At 42.2% G+C, this 25,182-nt stretch overlaps 1 protein-coding gene across 2 annotated transcripts in view; it reads left to right on the top strand.

Annotated features, from left to right (window-relative positions):
• The window catches only part of PRIMA1 (proline rich membrane anchor 1), a 49,785-nt gene extending 25,665 nt beyond the window's left edge, over positions 1-24,120 (top strand). Inside the window, exons 3-5 of one of the 2 annotated variants that reach the window (XM_050975388.1) lie at positions 2,618-2,747; positions 16,750-16,969; positions 19,716-24,120. In XM_050975388.1, the coding sequence (XP_050831345.1) occupies positions 2,618-2,747; positions 16,750-16,765 (146 nt within the window). In that variant the 3' untranslated portion in view covers positions 16,766-16,969; positions 19,716-24,120. The remainder of the gene's footprint in view (positions 1-2,617; positions 2,748-16,749; positions 16,970-19,715) is intronic. The other variant, XM_030240324.2, reaches the window with a different exon arrangement.
• The last annotated feature ends 1,062 nt before the right edge of the window (positions 24,121-25,182 follow it).

Here is a 25,182-nt window from a genome sequence, read left to right as displayed (position 1 = left end):
CCCTTCTCCCCTGGTAGGGGTGATAAGCTGGGATCTGGTGGTCAAGCACAAGATGGAGAGCCTCCCCAGCCCCAGGCAAAGCTGTGAGCCCCAGCCCCAGGGAGCTGGGACATCAATGCCTCCCTAGCATCAAGAGCTCAGTGTGGGACTCACTAGGAGGCTCCTCTCTGAAGATGTGGTTCTTCCCAGGCATCTTGCTGGTTCTTTGGGAAGCTCCCTCTCAGCTGACATTTCCTGCTGCACACAGAGGAGCCATCCATGCAGGCCAGGCTCAGCCTCCCCACCATCAGAAGGGGATTAAATGCAGTTCTTCCTCAGAGGATAATTGTGAGGAGAAATGCATTAAGGACATAGAAATGCCAGGGTATGAGGGCTATGTGAACACATACTGAGAAAGGCAGAAAAACACATGTAGCAATGAGCTTATTGAAAAAGGAGCAGGCATTTCAAAGGAAAACAAGATTAGCACTGCATTAATAAGGAGTAGAAAAATAAAGTAATTTTTAAATTTGTATGAAACCACAAGCCACTAGGAAACAGCTTGGTAGCTTCCAGCATTTCTTGGGCTTCTTTTTGAGTGCCCAGTCTGGAGCAGTGGGGAAAAGGACTGAGCCAGGTGGATTAGGCTGTAGCAATTCTTATTTTTCTGTCATTAATGACTGCATCTAGGAGTAATGTTTACTATTCAATCCCACATATATCTGTTTATTCTCCGTGGAAAAATACTGTGGCAAACCATCAAAGACTACATGGTGTACAGACATGTGACAGGCCTGGCTTTATATCCTGCCTCTGCCATTTGTCAGTGTCATTTATTGTGCTGAGAGCAGCCCAGGCTCACCACTGTTTTGCTTTCTGGCTAGTTTGGTTGATCCTGCCTTCAGAAGAACAAGGGCTAGAGAAGGAAGGCCCCACCTCTCCCATTTTCTGTGCTCTCACCAAATTTTACATGGCACCTGTTGACTGATGATTTTCCTTTTACTTCACTGCTCCCTTTTGTGTTTTTCAGGACAGCACCAGAAGGGTAGAGTTGACCTTGACACTGCCTGCTCCTTCATGCAAACATTTTGTCATCTTTGAAATGCATTCTGTTCTGGAATCTAACAACAAGGCAAACTTCCAGAGAATATTAAAATCATTAGCTTTATCAAAACACAGTAAATAGTTCCATTGCCCATTGAAAGCAGACTTCCTCAACTGACATAGTAATAAAGTAGAAATTCAGTTGCTGGGGCACTCTAGAAGTGAACATTGTCAAAGAGGAATCTGGGAACCACTTGTTGTCAAGCTGGGTTCATTACTTTAATTGCTTCTTACAATTCTTTACCTAGTTTTTCCTAAGGTGGTGCTGTAGATCCCTTGGGGTGAATGTTGCCAACTCCTCTATGCATCTTGCAATTGGAAAAAAGAAGTTTTCTCAGGAATTGTATCATTCATTATTTAATCTATTTAGTGATAATCTAAGGGTATGTGTCTTTTCCTAATCAAACACAGGAGACAGAGGAGATGTCAGATCACAATAAATGATACTGGACTGATGACATATTTTAACTTGTGCAGCTGTTTGTGATGTGTACTGAACATTCAGAATATCAAATTAAACAATGAGGCTCATGAAAGAGCCTTTTGCTATATTTCATTCTCTCACCTACTTAGTTGAGAATATAGATAAAGACAGTCCCATCAACTGATTCATTATTAAATGTCACTTAAGGTGACCAGAATTCTCATGGAATTTATGTGGTTGCAGAGGCTGTGCTAAGGCTCTCTCCTCCCTCTGCAATATACTGATACTGCTCTAGGCATTGGCTGTTACTCACCATCCTTCAGGAAATGTGTCCCCTCAAAGCATGGGAAAAGGAACATAGCCCTGAAGGAAAATATTTTAACTAAATGTCACCAGATGCAAAATATTTCTTGTTTTGAGTGGTACTTAAATAGGCAATTCTAGCCCTAAATGTAATAAGAAAAATATAATAATAATAATAGCTTATATTTCCACAAGTTAGCTTTTATTAACGTTAACAGATCTTGACAACTTAGCTTAGAATTCAAAGGTAGTGTAAAGGAAAATAAGATTGTCAACTATAATACTCTGAAAGCCATTAGTAAATGTAATAGAACTCATATTCTTTTAAAAGAAATCCCCCTTCTTCACTCCAAGGTTACAGTAATATTAGCTACAATACAGATTGGTAGGCACTGCTTTGGCTCCCAACTAACCTCCCCTAATGGGGTTTGAAAACATGCTCTTATCATCATAATATCCCTCTCTGAAATTAAATCTGATGCAGCTGGAGATGGCGAATGCAGAGGAAGAAGATGTTTCCCTCGGGTAGCAGAGCTGAACCTTTCTCCTTTGTGCTGATTACCAGGTTGTAGATAACACTGACACAGAGAACTTGGTCATCTGGAGACTGTGACAAGAAATATTTGGTACCAATAAGAGAAATTGATTGCTTGGGGAAAAGAAAGAAATGGGTCCTAAATATGAAATAACATCTTTGCATATATCTGTCATCCTGGTGTGGTGCTACTGCGTGAGTGACTGAAGCATATCTGATAATACCCTGTTGATTTGGGAGAACTAATGTATTTTTCCACTCTCTTTTTACAGCTCCCAAGTCTACCTTTTGTCCCACTGAAGAGACCTGGTGGCCAGGCCTGGTTATTATCATTGCAGTATGCTGCACCACACTAGTGTTCCTCTTTGTAGTTGTCATCATTTGCTACAAAGCCATAAAAAGGTAAGGCTCCAGAAGCTTTTACTGTGCTTAGGCCAATGCAGCCCCACAGAGGCTGACCCAAGACTTGCCTCATGATATCTTGTTTAGTTTAAAGGCCCAAGACTTGCCTCATGATAGCTTGTCTAGTTCAAAGGCATCCAAAAGGCAAAATGCGTCCTGTAGCCAGTGTGTGTTTTCATTGGAAAGTCATTTCATGTACTGTATCCTGCATGTGTAAAGAGTGTTGTTCAATGCAGTCATGGGCATAAGGAAGAGAAAAACCAGAAACAGGGCAGAGCTACGTTGTTCAGATTAATAAGAACTTGCCCAAAGTGAAATTGCTGCATGGTCTTGGTGAAGGTGGAGATCTTCTGCTTGGCCCAGAGTAGAGGCAGGAAACACTGTACAACAACTTGTATTGGAACACTACTTCTGGTAATGTTCAAAATTTACATGTGGGATGTGAGATTCTTTGCCCAGGTCCATTACTAATTTTAGCATTTCAAATTCTAGTCAACACTTATAATCTACAGTAATATGTGTAGTTTTTCATTTGGAGACCATACTTCGAATTTATTCTTGCTTCAAAATTATAACATACAGATAAAATTCAAAACCTTTCTCCCCTAATGTAAAAGTCTCTGTGAAGCCTATGTACAACAGTGTGTAGTGGCCATTTCAGCCCATTTCTGTCTTTGCAATAGCTGCACTTGCCTGGGCCTCAAGTAGTTAGGAAGTATTGACTTCAGTTACACAGAAAAATATGAGTGAAAATAATTTCTTAACTTAGATAAAAAATTATATTTCTGGTGGAAAAGGTCAAAACTTTAACATTTCCATTTTAAGATTCCATATACAAATCCAAAGGGTTGATTTTGAAAAGAAAGTTGCCAGATGGATGAAGGTTCATTTCTTCTCTATTGTTTTTAGGATGGCTCTGACAACACCCCACATCTGAGTGTTTGTGGTGTCACTGTTTTATACTGTGGGGGTCTTGGCTGAGAGCTATTAGTATATGCAGGTGACCCAGCCTGCAGCAGAGAATGCACAATTCCCATCCATAGCTCTCATGAGACACTGCAGTGACATCTGAATCTCAGCTTGGATTAAATGACAGGTTTTTTTCAACTTCAGGATTTCTGAGTGAGGGAAAAAGGAAAATAAGTAAAAACACTTTTCATGAAAAATATTGTGTGCATGCAACATGATTGCAAGATTTTTGTTGAGCCTCGGTGGGGATACCACATGTTTTGTGGTTGTTGAAAATTTTATGCAGGATTTGAAAGCGCATCAAAAAGGGCAAATTCCAGCAAGAGAAAGTCTCTATTTTAGATCTTATTAAATTTGAATAAGTATTTTTGCTATTCTAGTTTAGCTAAAATGAATATTTATTATTTCAGGGGAGCTGGAAAGCTTTCACTCTAGCAACTGCACTTCAAAAAATTGTCTTTGTAAGCCTCAGATTGGCATCCAATTGAATTGGTAACACAGTGCAAAGTCTCACACTTGTAGTTGCTGGTTTACCATTGCTGCTCATTTGGATTTGTTAACCCACTGCCAAGTCGTGAATGATTTGTGTCAAGGCTGCAAAATATCTGTATGAGAGCAGTCACTCTCCAGGGCAACCTGTACCTCATGAGGAATTGCTTTTCAAATCTGCTGTGATGCTGGTAGATAGCAGCAATAGATGGGAGGAACAGAAATTAAATTAAAAGAGACAAATTTAGAACTGCCTTGCAAAGGTTTGGGGAATTCACATACAGTCTCACGCTTCAGTGCAAAATAATACTGATACTTGATGAAGACACCCATTATTTGTCTACAGTATGAATATCAACCTACAAGCCAGCTGCTTGAACAGGCATTAGGCTCAGAGAAGAGTGAAAATTCCTCTTAGATCTTCTTATTTTTGACATTCACGCTGCTGACAAATGCTAAGCTGAAAACTGCTCAGATGTGGAATGGACAGCTATGAAAGAAAATCGTATTAATTATAATTTTACAGGGTAACTAGAGCATTTCTTTTCATCAATGAGTCCTTGCTAAGACAGTTCTGCTCAAAGAATGCCCTGAAGGGCCTGGCAGAATTCCCCAGTAGTTCAGGTTTCTTGATCCACTGTAAAAGATATCTGTCAATAAATGCTGGGATATAAGATCAGACACTTCACAAGAAAAGTATCTCTGGCTTCAACACAGCTTCATTGAGCTGGATTGGCTTTAGCTAATGTGAGAAATCCTTCACTCTGTTTTTTGCTGGAAGGTAGAAGTGACTAGAGAAAGAGTAAGGGGATTAATCTGGGCGATGCTAAAGCCAAGTGTTCCTCCTGTGTGCTCCCAGCTTTGGGCTCCATAACCATGCTCTGCCCTGTCCTTCCTCATACCCTCATCCCACCAGCTCTCCTCTGCCCTTCTCCTCCTGGGCCCTCCTTCCTGCACATCTCCTGGAACTGGGACTTCTGTCACTGCAACCCTTCTGACAAATCTGTCTACTGCCTCCACTGAAGAGGGGCTGAGGAGTGAAGTAACAGCAATCCTCTGGTTGTAGGGTGTGACAAGGGTTAAATGCTTTAGTAGCAAAGTGCAGGCAGGGATTAATTTGCATTGAGTCTGGCTTTGTAGTATTAATCCCTCACTTTCTTAAGAATCAAATTTAGAGTAAAAAGAAAAATCCCATTGTGCTTAAGTTGAAATCTCATTTACTGGTTTCAAAGGGCCAGACCCAGTCAAACTCTCTTATGTCTGCTTTTCTGTAGCAGGAGGAGAGGTAGTGACCTCGAGGTATCATAACTCAACTGTGTTTTTATTCAATCTATATATAAACTGTGTCTTCTGGTGTAGTCTGTTTTCCCTCATAAAAGCTAAAACTTCAGTGTATCACCAACTTTAGGCACTAAAGTGATTTGTACTAAAATACAGCCTAGTGGATTGGTGCTTCTTTGTATATAATAACTACCAGAACCAAGCAAATACACGTCTACCTCCACTTCTGCATCCACCCTGGAAATAATTAGGTCCTTCCAGTATGAAATGGTCATAAGAAATGCTGAGATCCATCCCAGTGAATGGATTTGACCTCTCTGGTCTATGAAGAAACTTTCACCAAGTGGCATCTATCAACTTTACTACTCAGATGGGTTGAACTTTGGGAAGACACATATGAAGTGATAGTTCAAAGGTGCTTCAAGCAACTTTTTGATTTCCTCTGTGTGTGGCTGGTGACTGCAGCATTGGACACTACATGACTGGCATACCAGGTACAGATGTGTGCTGCTGCATAGATCTAGCAGCAGAGGAGACCACACATGATGTTGTGTTGGGCTGCGGCATGGTTGTATGATGAAAGCACCCTCAGTTTGGCAGTGAAGAAATAGCTATTTTCTATGGTCCTAGTGTTAGAGGGGTATTTCCACTTTAAAAAAAAAAATTAGATTTTCTTTTAAGAATCTTTTCCATAGCACATCAGAAGAACATTATTGACAGTCAGTTAGCTCCATCTGTGACATTTGTAGATTTCTAGGACAGGTTTAATCAATGGCTGGGGCTGAGCCTCAGTGTAAGCAGTGGGACTTTTCCATACATTTCATGGATAAAAAAAGTGATCTCACAACCAGTGATTTCTGTAACACATAGAAAGTGCAGATGAATAACTGCTTCAAAATCTAGAATGCTTCTACCTGTCTTTGTCTGTGAAAACCTGCCATTCTCACTCTTTCTCCAAAAGACTGTAATCAAAAAGTAGAAGCAGGAGGTCTAAAGACAATCCATAAACTAACACAGAGTGGAGAAATCCAGATTATTTCAGTATTATGTGATTTTTGGGTTTGGGAATGTGCACCATGAATGCCAGCAGCTCTAACAAACCTGCATCTGGTGTAAATTAACCCAGATTCAAAAACAATCAGTGGAATTCAATTCCTTTTAATCAGCTCTGGAGGTGACTGTCTCTTAAGCTTTTTTTAACATCTGCAAGTACCTGAATAATAGTAAGACACTAATACTAGAGGGAAGAGGGAAGTAAACACAGTAAAGAGGATTAACGAGAGTTGTTTGGTAAATAAGCAACTGAGATGGGGGAGAGCGGGACATGCAGTGTGTAATCCTATTTCTGCAGCTCACTGGTGTGTCAGTGTCTGTGAGGGGAGTAAGATATTTACATAAAAGGGAAAAATAAATCCCTGGCTCCCTGTATAAAATTAAGATAACAGAGCCATCTGTCAAACCTCGAAGGGGAAAGCAAAGCTGAGCATCCCGGTCTTTATGACAAGTGATGTGCCACCTATTCAACCTGTCAGGGAGTGTTTCAGATGGCTTTCAAACATGTGAAAAATATATGCTCAGTATCTCTGGAACATCCTTATAGTCTGAGATGACCCATGAGCAGGTCACTGTGCCTGGTGATGTGGCTCCTTGGTTCTGCTGGATTTCAGGTAGGATGGATCCATCTGTTCTCAGATGTACTGCAGGGTTTGCTGCCAAAGAGCCCTCCTGCTAGATCAGCAGGGAAAGTGGGCTGATGATAGCCAAGCTTTACATTTTATTCATTGTTATATTGATATACATTTTATTCACTGTTCTAACTCTGTGAAGCCACTGTTTTAAATGTGTCTCATAGCCTGAGAAAAAGGTACCATAAATGCCTACATAGGCACTTCCTTAAGTAGGTGCTGAGTTCACCTTCAAATAATAATTAAATGGAAGAAAATATTGTACTGAAATAAAATGACAGGTCATATTTAAACTGTCTTGAAATTCATTGCTCAGGTATTTTTAGGGTGCTTAGCATTTGTGTATGATTTATGGCCCCTGTATACTGCAAAGTCTAGTTTCAGAAGCAGGAGCAAGGTTCTGAAATTTGGCTTTGTTTAACAAGATACTTGCAAAAGGAAGACACTGAGACTTTCTTAAGGAGGCCAAGAACTGGCAGTGGGGGCTGTGGTGAGGGTGCCCCATGGTGCAGGGATTTATGTCCCACTAAAAAAGTCCTAGCCCTGCACTTTTTCCCCAGACAGTTTTGCACCACTCACTCCCCCAAAGAGAAAGAACTCTGTAGTCCTCTACCCAGTCTTCTCCTATGAGCCTCTGAGACTAAGCATGATCTAGTCCAAAATCAGTATTAATTGCAACAAAACAGTGCTGTTTAGGCTGAGCAGAGAAGACAGAATCCTCAGTGCACTTAATTGCTTTGAAGAGCAATTCACAGCATGACTGATGACAGACAGGTCAAGGTGAATTGAAATTATTAATCTCTCCTATTCTCCCTGACACATTAGAGGAGTTTGTACTGAAATGGTGCCTTGATTCCTTGCAGATGAAGGGAAAGACAGTAATTACTCAGAAGATAAAGTGAGATAGTTGGTGGAAAGGATAGGTTTAGAACTATTGTTTGAGTGGGAGACACCCAAAGGGAAGAAGAAGGTCCGTGGGGGCAGATCTCTGTGCCTTTGATGCAATTAATTGATGCCAGACCAGATCAGCTCTGCAAAAGAGATGAAGTCATCCCTAAGAATCATAGAAAGGCCTTGGGAATGTTACTGAGGGCAGCTGAGAAAAAGGCAGATTTTAATACTTTGGAAAAGTAAAGGAAAGACCTTTGCATTGTGGCCTGATTCCACTGTCTGAATGTTGATGTTTATCAGCAACAGGATTATTATCAACCACTGAACACCACTGTCCAGGTCTTCTGTCACCTCTAACCAAAGCCCAACATCCCCATGTGTTGGTTACCCTCTATGCCTAATCATCTCCCAGTGGTGGATTGACTCTCATCCTTGGATTGAGGCTGCAGATGACCTACTAAAGACAATTTAAATACCCCGACCAACCAATCTTTCTGCAGGAGATCCCGTTTTTCAGTCATCAAGAAATGACTTTGTAAAATCACTGCTTGATGAAAACTGAGTGCTAATACGAGGAAAATCAATTTTTCTTCCAAGCAGTATTGAAGTCTGGATGTTGTTTGTGCAACAATTTTGAGGGTATTATTTATGATACAAGCTGTTGAAGAGCTTTACAGCTTGACCCAAGTCCTGTGGAGATGCAAGAGCTCTGCTGTATTTATTCTGCTGATTCAGGGGCATCAGTGGGGATTTTGGACAGAGGACTGGTAGTGTGTGCTGCCTGATGCTTTTTGATGCATCAAGATGCAGAAGGATTGGTGTCATTTTTTAGGTAGAATAGCAGAAGAATTGCAACAACTTGTTAGGCACTTTTGACAGTTCAAGGGCTGATGAGTGAAGTGGATAAAATAGCCTTTTACTTGGAGACATGGCTCAGCCAAGCCACATGGGCACTGCTGTGCAGAGCAGTTTGTTTTGCTCCTGTCTGTGCAGAATGTGTTGGTCAGAAAAGCAGAAGGATCTGCTCTCCAGTGCTGTCAGTCTAAGACTTTTGTAAGTACTACATGTTTTTGTGACTGTTGTAGGGCAGGATTGCTCTGTCTCGTCTGTGTTATGCAAACTCACAAATTCTGCTAGGGAAAAAGTTTGTGGTCATAAATAGATTAAATGCTCCACTCTTTCTTATAGCCAGGAACACTGAAAGCCTCCAACAGGCTTTAGTCCTTAGCATAAAACAAGTGGTCCAGTTGTTTCAGAGAAAGTCTCTTATGGATCATTTTGCACTTGTTTATTCCTAATTTGTGATATATTGACAAAGGTGAAATCTGTAGACAATTATGGTCTGTCCTGTGACAAGTGAATTTTCCAGTGTGACCAGAAAGAAACTTGCCTTTTTTTTTTCTGTTTTCTACTGCAGATGAGGGTGCCACATTGAATGGGCAGAAGTCTACCCATGCAGCCAAGATTTGTTGAGAGTTACTGCCCCAGTGCAACTCTGATAGCCATGGGTGGATTTTACACACTTGTGATAGAATACAATGCTCATGCTGGTCTAATTATATTGGTTGAAACATTCCTGATTTACCCCAGCACAAACAGAAGAGACAAGTTAATACTAGAGCTGTGAAACACATAGGAGAGGTGCAAGGCTCACCTGATGATGTTTTTATTACATTTTTTCCTAAAAATAAAAAAATAAATTTTTCTTAGGCATTAATTTAATTTTTTAGCCAGTCATACTTCTTGCAAGCTGATGTGAAGGTGCTTGTGGCTGACATGTGGGTGAAAAGCCAAAGCTGTGGTTGTGGCATACCCAGCACAGTGTGCAGAGACATTTGAATAAACTTTCTGTCTTGCTTATCTGGAGTATCTGAGTTTAGGACTGAGCTTGAACCTGCAAGAACCCTTCAGCAGCAGTCTGCAGTCTCAATATTTTTATGACTCAGAGAAAATTGTACCCATTGTAGTGGGGTGGGGATATAGATCCATACTCCAGCTCCTTGTCACCCAGAAATTCCCTCTGCACAAAATAATCCCATGGAAACCTCCTTGCTGGCCTTATTACCCCCTTTTGCTTTCCACAAAGGTTTTGCAGTGCAATTTGAGTAAAAGCAGTAAAGCCTGACTTCTCCATGGACTGAACAACTGCAGCTCCTGGTGAGTTGAGTTGGTTTTGGGGGTCCCAGCTGAAGGGAGATCACATCTCACCCCCTCGCCTTGTTCTGCTGTTTGCTGCCTACAGCTGCACGGTCCAGAGGGAAAAGGCGCAGACATATCCGCATATCTGTGACACTCACAGGGTGCACATCAACCACAGCCACACCTGAGCCCCTTGGACCTGTGCTGCCCCTGCTTGAGGGGCTGCACAGTCTGATTTCTGCTGCCTCTGTCCTTCCTTCTCCACAAGCCCTGTGCTTAGTGCTCAGTGCTTCCCGTGTTGCAGGGTTGCTAAGCAGCGCTCAGCTCCCTGCTCGAGAGCCCTGCGGCGAAGGCGAGACACGCGCTAGGGCAGCGTGGGCAGAGCTGTCGTGGCAGGAGATGCTCTCTGCTGGGGTGGTCCCTGTCCATGACACCCTTGCCTCGCTCTCACTCCAGAGTCCCCTCCATCAGCAGGCACATGGCCACCCCCTCTGGTGTGGCTGGGCTGGAGAACGATGCTGCTGGTTTGTCCATCTTGGAGAGCTGTTGGCTAATTAGCCATGTCAGAGAACATTTGTGGGGATGAGTGTCACAACATCCATTCCCCAAGCTAATGCCAGGTGATGGAGTGGACAGAGGGGACAGGTGTATGTAACGAGTTTGGTCCCAGCTGTGTGAGAGGTAGGAGTGAGAAAATAGGGTCGTTCCCCATCCCAGCCTTTGAAAGAGGCCATGAAAAGAGGACCCACTTGGAGAAACTGTGCTGCCCTGGATGTCTGCTTTTTGAGGCTTTATGAAAAATGTTGATACTCCCAAGCAGCTGCAACTGTAGTTTCTTTCCTTCACTTGCTCTGAGCCCCGAGAAGCCAGTGTGGAGACTGGCTGGACTCAAATTCTTCCTCAGAAATTGTCCCCACTTACAATTGTCTAAAGCGGCACAAAACCAAACCTTTGCATAGACATCAAAGTGAGCGGGACTTGCTGGTTTCTCTGTCTCTTCATGGACTTGCCCCATTTCACACCAGGACCATGGGAAGGCTGGGACCATCCTGTGCAGACCATGGACATTGTGTTTGCATTTATCTTGCAAAGAGCAGGGTCTGGCTGAGAAGACTCTTCATTGTGAGTAGAGAAAGCCAGAAGCAGCTGCCTGAAAAATCAGTGGTTTCAGTCTGGTTGAAGGCAGAGACAGATTGCCTCAAGTGCAAAGTGATCTAGATAGCTGCAAAGGTCAGTTAATTTTATGAGTTTTAATTTTCTTCTAAGCTCCTTGCATTTATTTGTGTTGCAGACACTCTTCTTTCAAAGACATTTCTGTAAGATCTGCATAGAATTCTTCTTCATCTCGACAGAAATTTATCATACTATTTAAATAATGTTGTGAAATTATATTTAAATGATTCTGTGAAGCAGAAGTAGCTTCATTCTTCATTCTTCCGTCATTCAAGCTGTTGCCTATGTTTGACAGTGATTAAATGGCAAGGTAGTTATCTGCATTCAGCAAAATATCTGGACACAATTTGGGGGATGGAAAAGTCCATTGCCTGAAATGCCAGTTTCTACAGTCACTTGACTGATGAGGGGCATACTGTCCTTGAGAGAGCAAGAGAGCAGGGAAGAGCAGCCCTTGCTCATCTCCTCTCTCTGTCCTTTATTTCAACCCCATATTTTTCTAGTACTGATGCCCACCCTGACCCAGAGCACAGGCATCAACAGCCATTCATTTTGCAAGCATGGTAGGGAATTCCTGTTCTTCTTTTCCTCCTCCACTTTCCCTTCCAATATGGACATGTTTTTTTCAGGACACCTAATGTTTCTCCAGTTTTCCTAGTTAATGTTTGTTAAGCACTTTGAAGATAGTTCTTTAAAATTCTCTAGACCTTCTGGGATAGGCTGAACAACTGTTCAATGCTTGCTAAGAGAGAGAGCTAGGTTTGGGTTTCCACTGGTGTTATTGTATTACAGAGTGCCAGATAAGTTTGTTTCCTTCATGGCAGCACCTGTGAGAACATGTATGTCTCAGTTTTGTGGGGGCAGATCATGCCTAATGCAGCAGAGTTACAAATAATCCCATTTTTCTGGGTGAAGCATACATGTTCCAATGCCAGGCTGGTTCTGCAGTGCTTAGCAGAGCATGGTGCACTGTGAACTGAGCTCCAGGACTGTGCCTTAGCTGCCTGCCCTGCTCTGCAGCAGGACAGGCCTTTGGGGAGCAGGTATGCCCAGCTCATCTCCAAAGGGCACTGCCAGTGCATAGTCCACTGCCATGGCCATGGCTGTGACCATCCTCCAGACATGCTTTGTCTTTGTTCAAAGTGCCTTCATTTCATGCATTGAATGTCTTTTTATTACATTTATTTTTTAATATTTTTTAATCTTGTTTAGTAGCTTTTTGCCAGTATGAAAAGCTGGCATTATGAGTTCATTTTTTTACTTTAGTCCCATTCATTTTTCTCCTTTTATAATCAAAACATATTGACAGTGTATTCTACACTGAGAACACCCAATGGATAATGTCAGCTGTGATATCCCTCCAGTCAATAAAACCTTTTAAAGCTCATTAGAGGGAATGCAAAGAATGGGTTATTATGTGAGGGGTCACTGAAAGTACTTTTATCAATTATGTCAGTTAATTGTCCAGCATCATAATAATAAAGCTGCTTCTCTTCCTTAAGATTGGTTTCATGTAGGAGCATAATTCTGAAGTTAGCTTAATTGAAGACTTGGTAGGAAATGGGATTGCATCCATCACCTTTTTCTCCCAGGGACAGATCTTCTTCCTGTGTAACATCAGAACAAATCCTCCTCAAGTCCAACAAAGTCTGTGGAATTACTCTGACTTTGCACTGCTGAAAATAAATGGAGACTAAATTCCACTTCTTAAATTTCACATGTGGCTCAGCAATCTACTGTAATTACTTGCAATCTGAACAGTGCAGATCCTCCCTTTAGACATACCCAGAGTGACTGCAGCAGCCTGAGAGGTGCACTGCTGCAGAAAGAGATCTGCCCCCTTGCTTTGCAGCCCCAGTGCACCAGCTCAGGGAGCCTCTTAAGTGCTGCCCAGCAGTAAGGAATTTTTTTTTCCATGAGAGAAACACTCAGCAAAGGCTCAATCCATGCACAGAGAGGGGAATTTGAGTGCAAACCATGCCAAAACAGAAATAGCCCACATGCCAGCAGGGCTTAAATATACTCCAGAAACTGGTCAGCTAAAACTGGCTGTGAGGCAGAGCCCAGTTAGCTGTAAATTGCAGGCTTCAAAACACTCACGTGAACAGTCAGAAGAGAAGAAGATCCCCTTGGGAGTTGGTATCTTGGAGCTATGTCAGGCTATCCTGCAGCCTGATTTGCAGAGCTGTGAAGGAGTCTTTCTCTTTTTGCATAATCATCCTAGCACTATATGGAGCACTTGCACAGATCTTCCCCTCCTCTCCACACAAGACAGACAGAAAAGGTCTGAAGATGTTAAAAATTGTATGATTACTTGCTCTTGTAAATATTATATATCATCTGACCACTGGTTCAGTTTGGCTAAGACTGAAGTACTCAAAGGTCTCTAGGGAAAGAATGGCCTTTTCTGATTCATAAAAGACTTTTTATTTGTTTTCATACAAGGCAAAGGGGCAATGCAGCTTGAGGAAGGAGAACTCCATCAAATGTCTAAAACTGAAAATAACCCAATAGACACAGTCCTTTCAAATGCTGCAGGTAATGTCATCCAGGATACCTATAACACTTTCTAGTTTGGAAGAGTAAGTTAAAGAAATCATATATTGTGGTAAAAAGTAATAAACACTGGGACAAGACAGTTTGTTGGTCTTTTAGATGCTGGACTATCTAAGTAACCCGAGTGGAGATGGAAATATGGGTGATACATGTAAAAGCCTTGGGAGACAAACACTGAGCTGTAGTGAGTGTGTTGCTAAAAGTTGTCCAGATGGAGCTGCTTTTTATTATAACTGTAAAACATTTGCTTTGTATGTGGGAGGCAGTAGAGCCAGTAACCTCTTCCTACGAGTAATGAATAGTGTACTGCCTGTTTTCTGGACAGATAGATGGTCCACATATGGCCATTAGCTAATTTAATAGAGAAAAACTAAGGTTCTGGAGAATTTTCATCATTAGGGTTTCTTCTTTGACTTCTGTCTTTACATTGTTAAATAAAATATAACAAGTCTGATTTTTTTTTTCATGTGTCTCTGAGACAGTGAAAGGTAGAAGTCAGAATGTGACTCCTTCCATGATTCTGAAGATTTTCACCAGAGAAGTGTCCTCCTCCAACATGAGCCCCATATGTCTAAGCCATAGCAGCAGGCTGGCCAGCAAGGCTGGTTGTGTGTGGCTGCCCACAAATTTGATGGCTGTGTCCCTGAAAGCAACTGTTGTCAATGCACTGAGCTCCTCTAGCAGGAGTCCTGTTCACAAACCAGTCTTAGGAAGCAACTTCTCTTGTCCCACCACTTGCTCCCTTGGGAAGTGATTCACCTCTGATGACTGATGGCCAGTGTGAATCAAACAGTTGTTTGATCAACTCCCCTAGTCCTGAGCTGTAAACAGCCTCCATTCATGTTCTTTATGTTCTTATTTATTATTCAGATTATACAGAGTGGTGGTCTATTGAATAACATGACAAAATGTGTTCTTCCATTCCTATCTGCTAAATAAGGATGTATTTGAAGTGTGACTGTAGCCCACACATCATCATGTCTGGGCTTCCAGCAGTGAAGTCTAGCCTGGAGCTGTCAGCAGAGCTGCCACAGGTACTGCTAGCATCCTAGCCCTGGAGATGAAGCTGAGTGGGAATAAACTGCACAGATATCTCCCTTGATTCTTGGACAACTTTTTGTAACTCAGAAAGATGCCACTGCAGCTTGATTTCTACTTGGTATATAGGTAGCTTGGATATTTCTGGGTGTTTTTATTTATATGTCCCCTTAGGATAGACCAATCCTATGAAGCAAATGGGTGTATTGTATGAGACCAAATTTTATTGGAAGTTGTTATCTTTTGTGTGTTGATAGCTGATGAAATATGGTTATGGAGAAGAGCTTTGAGATCACTGCACATGCAAGTGAAATAGCTCTCTGATTTGCCTTCTCCCTTCAGCCACTTTGCCCCAGAGATTAGCACTCAACCCAGCACATGCCAGCACCAGAAATGGGGCTGCCAAATGGAGCTGCCCAGAGAACTTTTCTCAAGAGTGAAACAGCAATCAGGAGAGAGACAAGCTCTTCACATGCTACTAAAGGCACCTTCCTGAGAGGAACTGAAAACACAAAGGGATTTTTGGTGTGGGCGCCCTGTACGTTGGCACAAATACAATTGTGCACAGACAGTACAGAGATGCCTCATAGCTTTCACCTTTGGTAAAATCTCTGTCAGTTGATACTGATACCCATCCAATGCAATCTTTCATGTATATACATATACAGAGAGAGGCTTTTGCAGTTGGCTTTTACAATTTACGATTTTGTACCACTGATCAGCAAAGACTGAAGTTTCACTTTGAACTTCTGAGAACTGGTCATCTCCTCCAACAATGCATACCAAAAAACCAGTCTTTCCTCCTCTAATTATACCTGACAAGAAAAATGACCCTCTATTGCTGTTTGGGAAGAAATAGGATATGAATTTCCCCAGAGAATAATCCAGGGCAGCAGATCCCCAAGTGGAGACAGGTGTCTCCTGGCAGTGCTGAGTCGGGTATGGGAACCCCAGAAGGAGGTGAATTTGAGATCCTGCCATGTCTCTGCTGCCAGCCCAAGGTCACCCCTTCCTAGCTCAATTGGATTTCCTTGGAACCCAGCCTTCCCAGATGCTGGACTGGATGCACTGGCATTTAACAGAGACATTGCTATGGAGGTAGTTAGCAGAAACAGGTTTGCAGCACTGAGGCTGAGGCTGTGTAATGAAATCAGGTTTTATTCTAAACTCTCATCCCGTTCAAGCATGAAGCACCCAGAAGTGTATTAAATGTGGATTACACTGGGAGTTTTAAACTCTCTTGCAGCTTACAGTTCTGGACAAAAGCTCTGTTCCCATGTCAAAGTGATCTTATTCTTCTCAAACCTTTATTAAGCCTATAATGAGGTGTGATAAAGTCATGATTAAATGAATAGTCTGCTCTGGTTTTACTTGACTTTGTCTGTGTAGCCATAGTGAAGTGTGTACAAATGGGACACAATGTGAAGCCCTCTCCTAATACTCTATCACATAATTGCCTATGCCAAATTTACACAGTGACCAAAGCTGGCAAGGAGGGTTTTATCAAATATACAGACTCAGTCTTGTGACTAGACATGATAAAGGGCCAAAAACTATGTTTCCTCTAAAAAATTTTCTAAATGTAGAACATAAAAATTGTGTTTGAATCTGCATCTGTACGCTGACCTTTATCCAGGACTCTGCAGAAGATTGGTACAAGCCAATGTGACAAGCCAGTATGAAATTCTTGATAAATAAGATATATAATGTCTCATCTGAAATTTTTGCTTGACGTGTGAAATACACTGTTAAACAGCTGTTTGATGCTTTCTTGATTTTAGGACTCGCACAAGTTAATGCATGCATGGTGGAGAGGCCATTGTGGACTCTGAGGCATCATTTCAGGCGTGTGCTAAGCTGCACAGAGTTGCATGGCCAGAGTTGCATTCACAGATGTTTGGCATGAAGACCCAATTTGTTTGCTAAACAATGTATAGCAAATTATACTGTAAAACAATGCAAACCACTTATTAGTGAAAAGCCTGTTTCGCCTGCCACTAAGTGAGTATGTCACAGCTATGAATAGTTCCCTACTCCTTTCCTCACTAACTTGAAACATCCTTTTAACCAATGAAAAGCAACCTTGGAATGGAAATGCATAAATGTGTGTCCATAGCTTATCATCTGAAAGGGGGCTTGGAGCATTACACTTTGGAAGATCATCCACAATTTGGCTTATTAGGCAGAAAACAGGATAAAAGGGTTCTCTTTGGTGTGCAAGAAGCTTTGCTTGGATCTCAACAGTGAATAAAAACTGGAGTAAAAAGAGTGAACAGAACTAGTGGAACACAGAGAGTCAATGCCCTAATGCAAGAGAGCACTTGAAAAAATCACAACAAGCCAAAATGACCTTGTTTATTTAAATACATGGGCCAATTTAATCATGGTGACAAGTGCATACCAGTGTGCCAAGCCAGTGATTTAAATGGTTTAACTGGGGCAGGTCTGACCCCAAATCCCTGTTGTACATTTGAAAACAAATTGAGAGAAGGAGTTAAATACAAATTGAGAGAGGAGTTAAATAGAGTCTCCAAGCCTGAACTTTTGCATCTAACAATAGTCTTTTCATTGAGACTCAGGAAAATAAGTGCTCTGTTTTGCTAGCACTAACCCATAGCAATTGATAAGGCAGAAGCAGATAAAATCTCCATTCCCCTTTTTGCAGGCTCTGAAAAAATACTCTTCCATTGCATGCAAGTGCCAATGGTGTGATATCCCTGGCAACCTGTCTAGCAGGGTCTTCAGACAGATCTCACCATCAGAGAGCCTCCAATCCACCCAGGTCTGTGCTGGGACACCAGCCTGGCGAGGGGAAAGTGCAAATTTCAAGACAACTGAAGCAGTGCATATTAAAATCACTACTAGAAAATGTAAAAATGTAGATAGAAATGAGAGGAAGGCATTTTTTTACATGAAGAAAGAAGAGGAAGTCTAGCCAGGGAAAGAAAATGGAACTGGGGAGAGGCAGAAACATAGGAGACCAAAGGAAAAATGAGTAAATAAGAGAAAAACAGCAGTCAAAGTGGACAAATGTCTTCATTTTTTAATTATTGATAGGTCTGCAACTGGGAGAAAAGAAAAACAAAAGAATTTTTGAAAGCAGCAGAGATGTTTAGACAGCCACACCATTTTTCCTGCCCTGACAGAAAAAATAAGCACTGCCATCAGATTCTCCATTCTTCCTGTGGCGTGGTGGGTGTATGCTTTCAGTGACACAGAAGAAAGACCCACATGTCCTTGTTTCAGATTCAGACAGGCACTGCATGTTGAGCACTGAAAATCAGTTTGTCAAACCCCTTAGTGTCCTTAACTCTTAGTCTCCCTTTCCATTTCCATTCTCTAATAGCTGCAATCATGACTAATATTAACAAGCTTTAACTCTTACCAGGTAGCGAGGCACAAAATATCACAATCAGAAGTATTTTCTTTGAGATTACAAGCAAAGAAATTTACCTACCTGTAATCACTGTCCATGAAGCTTTCATTAATACTTTGCTGAAATTAAATATCATTAACCATTTTGTAATAATTGCTGTTTGTTTTGCTAAACATTGACAAAAACAATAGCACAGAATGACTGTTGTAATACATGTATCTGGTCCTCTTTATGCCCTCAGCAACACCTTAATCTCAAGACACTCATGTCTGAAATATCTGTGTGGAAAGCACAAAGCTTTTTTCCTCCTACTATGTTTAAAGCTTCAAGTTGAGGCACTTTTGAGAAGGGAAGTAGTGGGGGGAAGTTGCAAGATGGAACATGGTCTGTTATAGGACTTAAGCTCAGGTCTCCCTTTTCAGAGTAACTATAAAATCCTAAATAAATGATTTTGCTCTGTGATGTACAGATGCTTGATAGCTTTCTGCACTTGTTGAGATTTTCCTGAATTTTCTCACAATTAACATGTGATCCTGGACTGTGTAAGTAAATAGTAGGAGTGGCCCCTAAACAAAACAAGAAGGCGATGGTGCTGGAAGTCTGGTAGGTCACAGCAGGCACCATGTTTTGGTCACTAGCTCAGACACCTAGAACACAGACACCTCTGTCTGGGCTAGCAGACTAGCCTGCCTTTACTGACAGTGCAGGGAAACACAAATGCCTTGGGCACAAAGCATCTGACATATTTTGGATATCCACTTTAGGCTGTTCTGAATCGTGTTTACAAGTACCTGTTTTTCTCCACTGGCTGTGGAGACTGTCTGGGGTGGTCCCCACAGGTGTGCATATCTGCACTGGTCAGATGAGTGCACTCCTGGTCACTGAACACGGCGGTGTTCTCATGACCAGTGAGGGACTTGGGTCCTTGGTGGACATGACTGGTCATGATCCCAGTTTGAATGATGTGACACTTTGAGGAGAAGGGTCATGACTGCCCCAAGGCAGAGCCAACCCAGCACCCAGCCCAGCATCCCAGCCTGCGTTCCAGAGATGAAGCTGGCAGCGGAGGACATTCCTTCCAGCAGCTTTCATCTCATGCAACAGGGACACCTGTATCCATTAACAGACTATCACGGGGACACCAAAAGCACATCATTACACCTTAGGATCAGACATGTCACCTTCCAGGTGGACTATGATGCTTGATGCATTGGCCTGTGTTCAGAAAGGGGAAAATAGACAGAAGTTTGATATTATTATGTAGCTTACGTGTCCTCCCTTTCTATCTGTATTGACAAAGTAGATGTTGATCTCTGTTCTTTCTTCTCTCCCTTCCCTGCCTGTACATCACTGAACCTGGGATCACCCAAGGAAACCAATGAGAAAAGAAGAGAACGGAACCAGTCGGTCGGAATATGCAATGACCTCCTCCCAAAACAACAAAACAGTTGATAACAATGCGGTCGTATAATCCCCGAAAGCCCGCCAAGCGCAGGAGGTGGCAAACTTCCAAAGCACACACACAGAGCATGCAAGGTGGGGGAAATGAGGCAACCAAGGGAGCTCTGTGGCCAAGGACTTCATTTCAGAAACAGAGCACGCATCAGTGATCCAGAAGAGAAAAACAGGCTGCTCTCCAGGCTTGCTGCTGCTCCAGGGGAGGATCAGCTCACCCACCTGGGCTGCCCAGAGGAAAGGCCTCGCAAAGGCATAAGCACTGCATGCTGCACCCCATGAAAGCCATGCCTCCCGCTTCTTCTTCCTCTCTTCCCCTACTTTTGCATTTGAATTGAGTGTCACAAAAAGCTTCTGGAGTAAGATCTTTTGAGGAGAAGTGTGGTCTGCCAGAGGGGCAGCAGCTTATCACAGATGGGTCAGAGGGAGGTGTCTCCTAAATGGGAGGTGTCTCCCTCTAAATGGTGAGAAGTGTCACCTATGTGCTTCTCCAGCATGTGCAGTTTCATATGCTGATGCTTCATTCTTTTCATTCTTGCTATTTTGTTATGACAAAGGGAACAAATGTTTCTGTTAAGCAATCAAGCAAAATTGCCCTGAACTTCTGACTTATCCCAAGAAATTTATCTGTGGTCTGGTGACTAAGCAGTTTTCATGGCTGAAGTTTTCAGGCAGAAGAAATTAAAATCTAAGATTTTAGCAGAAGAAATTAAAATGTAAGATTTTAGCAATTAGCATTGCTATTGAAAGAGATGTGCTTTAAACATTATTACTTCATAATCAGCCTCCTTTTTTGCATCACACTTTTATTTTGTTTTTCAAAATGTTCCTTTGTGAAATTCCATGTTTCTCTGTGTTCACATCATGCTGATTCCCCAGGGAAACTCCTAGGAAAGAACAGAAAAGATACTGTTTACATCTTGGTGTGAGTATTGGGGCAGGATTGTGTTGAAAGGACTAGCAGCCTTTGAAATTCTCTTCATTCACTGGTTAGTCCTGTTCCCTCAAAATGTTGACTCTCCTGAACTGATGCACTGAGGACATTGCAGGTCTGGCTCGTAGGACCATTTTTGAGGGTCTGGTAGCTGGTTGTGCCCACATTGCCTCGGTCTCTGCCACTCCTGAGCTGAGGCTGACAGTGGTGCCAAGTTCAGCATACAGTTCAGTATACTTTCCATGACATGGATTGCAGACTATTTAAAGTGAAGCTGAATCTACCCAAATTCATTTCACGTAGGATCTCAGGTCAGACTCAGTAAGCAGCCCTTAGGATAAAGGTGGTGAGACTAGTTGAGATGCTGGACTTTCCCTGCCTCCTGAAAACTTTCCTTTGTGTCATATCTCCACTTGTTTGTCTCCATTTACCTCTGTGCTGAAAGTAGTGATGCAGTCAAAGACAAATTTACACCCTGGCATCTTGTCTGGACATAAAACTTCGGTCTCTGTGTCTGTGGGTAACTCCCAGGCACTGATGCAGTCTCACTCTGGGACCTGGCTGCTCCCAGCTGTGTTGTCCCTCAGTACTGCAACACACCAATACTTTCATTTTTATATGAGGATGTGCCTGAACTGCAGAAATCAGACCTGGATTTTGAGCGCATTCCGGCCTGTGGGTAATCTGTTCCTGGGATGCAGAGTTTGGCATGCTGGTAGAGGAAGACTTTGTTCTGCAGGTCTTCCCAAAAAAAAGCTCTGGAATGTTCAAATCAGCAGTCTCAGCTCAGGCCCATCTGCAGTTTTCTATTACCTATCAAACAATAGGGTGTATGTAAATATAAGTACCTTTTCAATTATAAAATGAAATGCTGCTATATATTGCTCTTGAGAAATTTATGTAGTTATTCATTTAGCTTTTTAGTCTGTCATCACTGCATAAAATTATTTCTTAAAGTTAGACTTTCTTTGGAAGTGAATGCAATTGCAAAAGTGAAAGGAGGCAAGTAACCACAAGTATGATCATTCCCAGAAATGTTAATGTTGTGTGCTTGTGCAAGACACAATGATATGTTCTTAGATCCAAAGTCAGATTAAAATTACACAATTTACAATTTGAGTCTAGTATCCCAAATGTTGATTGCCTAAAGCACTTAGCCCCTAAATACTATAATAAAAATAATGCAAGTATATTTCTAGAATATTTTTAAGGTATAGCATTTATTTTGGTGTAGTTACCTATGTTTGCCTTTCTTTTTTTACTCCAGTTGTTTCAGCCTAAATGTGGAAATGTGGCATAGTTTGAGACTGGTTGCATGTTTATCTGAGAGTATAAAGTATGAATGCAGAAAAGTTAAGCATAATATGGGCTCAGGATTAGCACTTTTTCCTAAAGGTTGTCAATTTTATTTGTTTCCTCATACAGCTTTAAAGGCATGCTCTGTAAGATGAAAATCACAAAAAGGATTTGTAGGTCATTATGTCCATCAAAATATGTCTGTTTTTGCAAAAAAGAGTAAAAAGAGATGGTCATTAAACTGATTTTCAGTGGTATCAGTGGTAAAATGTCCTCACTAGAGAAGACCCTGATGATGACACAACCCACAAGCAAACCCAGCCCAGGCCCCATGAAGAATCTTCAGAAGAACATAAACTTTAAAAACTTCCTGGAGAGTGGAGAGGCAGGGCACTGCAAGGCACAGCTCATGCCACCTAGGATCTACTCCCAACTCTGCCACTGATTACTAGCAAGTAATTTTGCCTCTCTGTGCCTCAGTTTACCCGTCTGTATAATCACAATAAAAGTAGGTACCAGCTCTGCAGCAGCATTTTGAGAGAAATAGACACAGCTTACCTGCTAGGTGGATATACGCTGTGTTATATGCAACATGCTGATAAATGTATTGGACACATAATTGCCATAATAGTTCTTGAGCAAGCATTCCTCATGCTCTTTAACAATGCATTGGCCCCAGAAAAGCAGCAGCAGGTGGGCTGAGAGCTGCTCCTCTGCTTGCCCAGACCCTTTGCTCCCAGCCCTCCCATCACAGCATGGCAGGAGAGGTGGGAAATCCTGCCTGGGGTCGCTTTGCCTTTAGATTCCTGCCCAGGTACAGTTGGATATATTGCACCAGAAAGGCACTGGGAAATGTGTGCTGGAATCAGATACTTCCCTCTTCAGAAAAGGGAGGATAGACTGGGGATGCCACTGAGGAGTGATTTCTGAGGCTTGCTGATGGGGTTTAAGGTTGTGTTTAATACTCTACAGACTACTTGCAAAGCTTATATAGGAGAGGCTTCTGTGCTTCCTTACTGTACTATAATTAAATGCAAAGGGAAAGGAATAGGCCAGATACATAAGTGCTTTGCTAAGCAGTGAACCTGCATCTGGCAACCCAAAATGCAGCTTTACAAGCATTTTGAGTTCCTTTTTGGCCACTAAAATATTCAGGGGTAGAAAGGACCTGCCTAACTCCATTCACAAAACAGTCACATCCCCCAGCAGGTGTGAAGGTGACCAGTTTCTGCACAGAAGGTACCTGCTGGGCTCTGACCACCACCAGACAAACTCAGCAAACTGCTGTCCTCAGTCTGAGAGAGAGCAGCAGCTCCAAATCTCTTCTCAAGGATCACCACTAGCAGGGAATGCACCTTAAGGGCCTGAGCTGCAAAGTGTTGAGTTTCCTCGTTCCTCACAAGACAGGAAGGTGGAGCTGAAGCCCCAGCCCTGCTGCCCTTCCTGTCCCACACCTGACACAGTGGTGTGCCCAGGGAAGCATTTCTGCCTCGGACAGATGCTGCAAAAACAGACATGGAAAGAAAGGGGAAAGTTCTACAAAGTATAAAATATAAATAAATTGATATATATCTATACAGAGACCTGGTTGTCCAGTCTTGCATGCTACATGGTCACAGCACGTGGAGAAAGCGTGGGCACCCTGCTCCAGCCAGGTCATGACCATTGATGCTGCCAAGCAATGGAGAATCAGGCCTATGGTAGATATGTATTTACAGTACTCCCTGCACCTGTACAAACAAAAATATATTATTTTAAACTGCAAAATAGTGTGTTTAAATCAATGCATGAATGTAAATATTCTAAGATCTGCCTTCTTGACTGTGTACCACATGTACAGATGAAAACAAATATTGTTTATAGGAAATCTGTATCAGTGGTTAAATGACTAAAGAGAAAAAAATATCAGACTTAATGTTGTCATGTTTCTCAAACAAGCCATTAATGTATATTTAGTATTTAAGGATATTGCTCAATAAGTATGTTCTGTACCAAAAACTGTGTTGCATATACAGATTGTGCAGTACCCTATTTTAAAAAGGCACCATAATTAATTTTTATTTTAAATAAAAATGTACTTGTAAAAACTTAGCTGTGTCCTGTTGGTTATGTAGCTGAGAGCTTTGAGTGGGGAGATGGCTGCAGTGACTCTTCAGGCACTTCTCTTGTTACCCAAATTTGCCAGACATGCTTGAGCACTTTCTGTTGTGGTTTTGGAGAGGCTCATGGATGCTGCTTGTGCATGTTTCCAGACGGGTCCTGGTTCTGTCTCACCTGACCCTGCAGTTCTTGTGCCAAATACATGCACTGCTGGTGGTGCATAAACAAAGGGATTACAATCATGCATTCCAGCAGCCCCCCAAAGCTCATTAAACCCTTTCTCTTATGCTGAGGGGCTGGAAGTTTCGTAGTCTAGTTTAGAGTGATTTCTTCATCTTTCACATAATACTACATATCTTTATTTATTTTGGTGCAAGAGATAATGTTCACAATATTCAAGAGATAATGTCAATTTATATTCTAAGCCTCTGGGTGGGTTTTGCCCTCCTTTTCCACTCAAGAACAGAAGCAGTTTATGGACCATTCCTTCAGCAGATGGACACTGACACACCATAGCTAAACCTGGGTGCTTTGGCTGGGATTCCCCCTCCCAGTTCTGTGCCTTTCCAGTGAAGAGCACAGCCTGTGTGAGGCCCTACCACAGCCTGCACTCCTCCTTCCCAGCAGGGCTCCTCCTTCCCCAGCCACAGGAGGAGGCTGAGGGAATTCCCCAGGGACTGCCAGGCACCTGTGTGAGCTCAGCTAACACCTGCCTTGGGAGGGGAGGGCTTTATTTAAATAGGGAAACATTCTGGTTGTCTTTAGTTCCCAAGACATTATTCCCTAACAGTTTTTGCTGGTACTTTAGGAATTATTTCATGTCCCAATTTGGAAAAATTTCTTAAATAAGACAGAGCACCAATAATCATCTAGCATGGTGGGAACATGAAGGGTCTGAAGCACATGTTTTAAGAGGAGCAGCTGAAGGAGCTGGGAATGTTTAGTTTGGAGAAAGAGGGGCTCAGGGAAAACTTTATCTCTCTCAGTTTCTACTGATAACAAGTGATAGGACAAAAGGAGATGGCCTCAAGTTATCCTAGGGGGAGGAGTTTT

This window comes from Serinus canaria, chromosome 5 (assembly GCF_022539315.1).
Source record: "Serinus canaria isolate serCan28SL12 chromosome 5, serCan2020, whole genome shotgun sequence".
Lineage (NCBI taxonomy): Eukaryota > Metazoa > Chordata > Aves > Passeriformes > Fringillidae > Serinus > Serinus canaria.
Note: the sequence above shows the minus strand (reverse complement) of the source record. Positions and strands in the feature narration are given on the sequence as shown.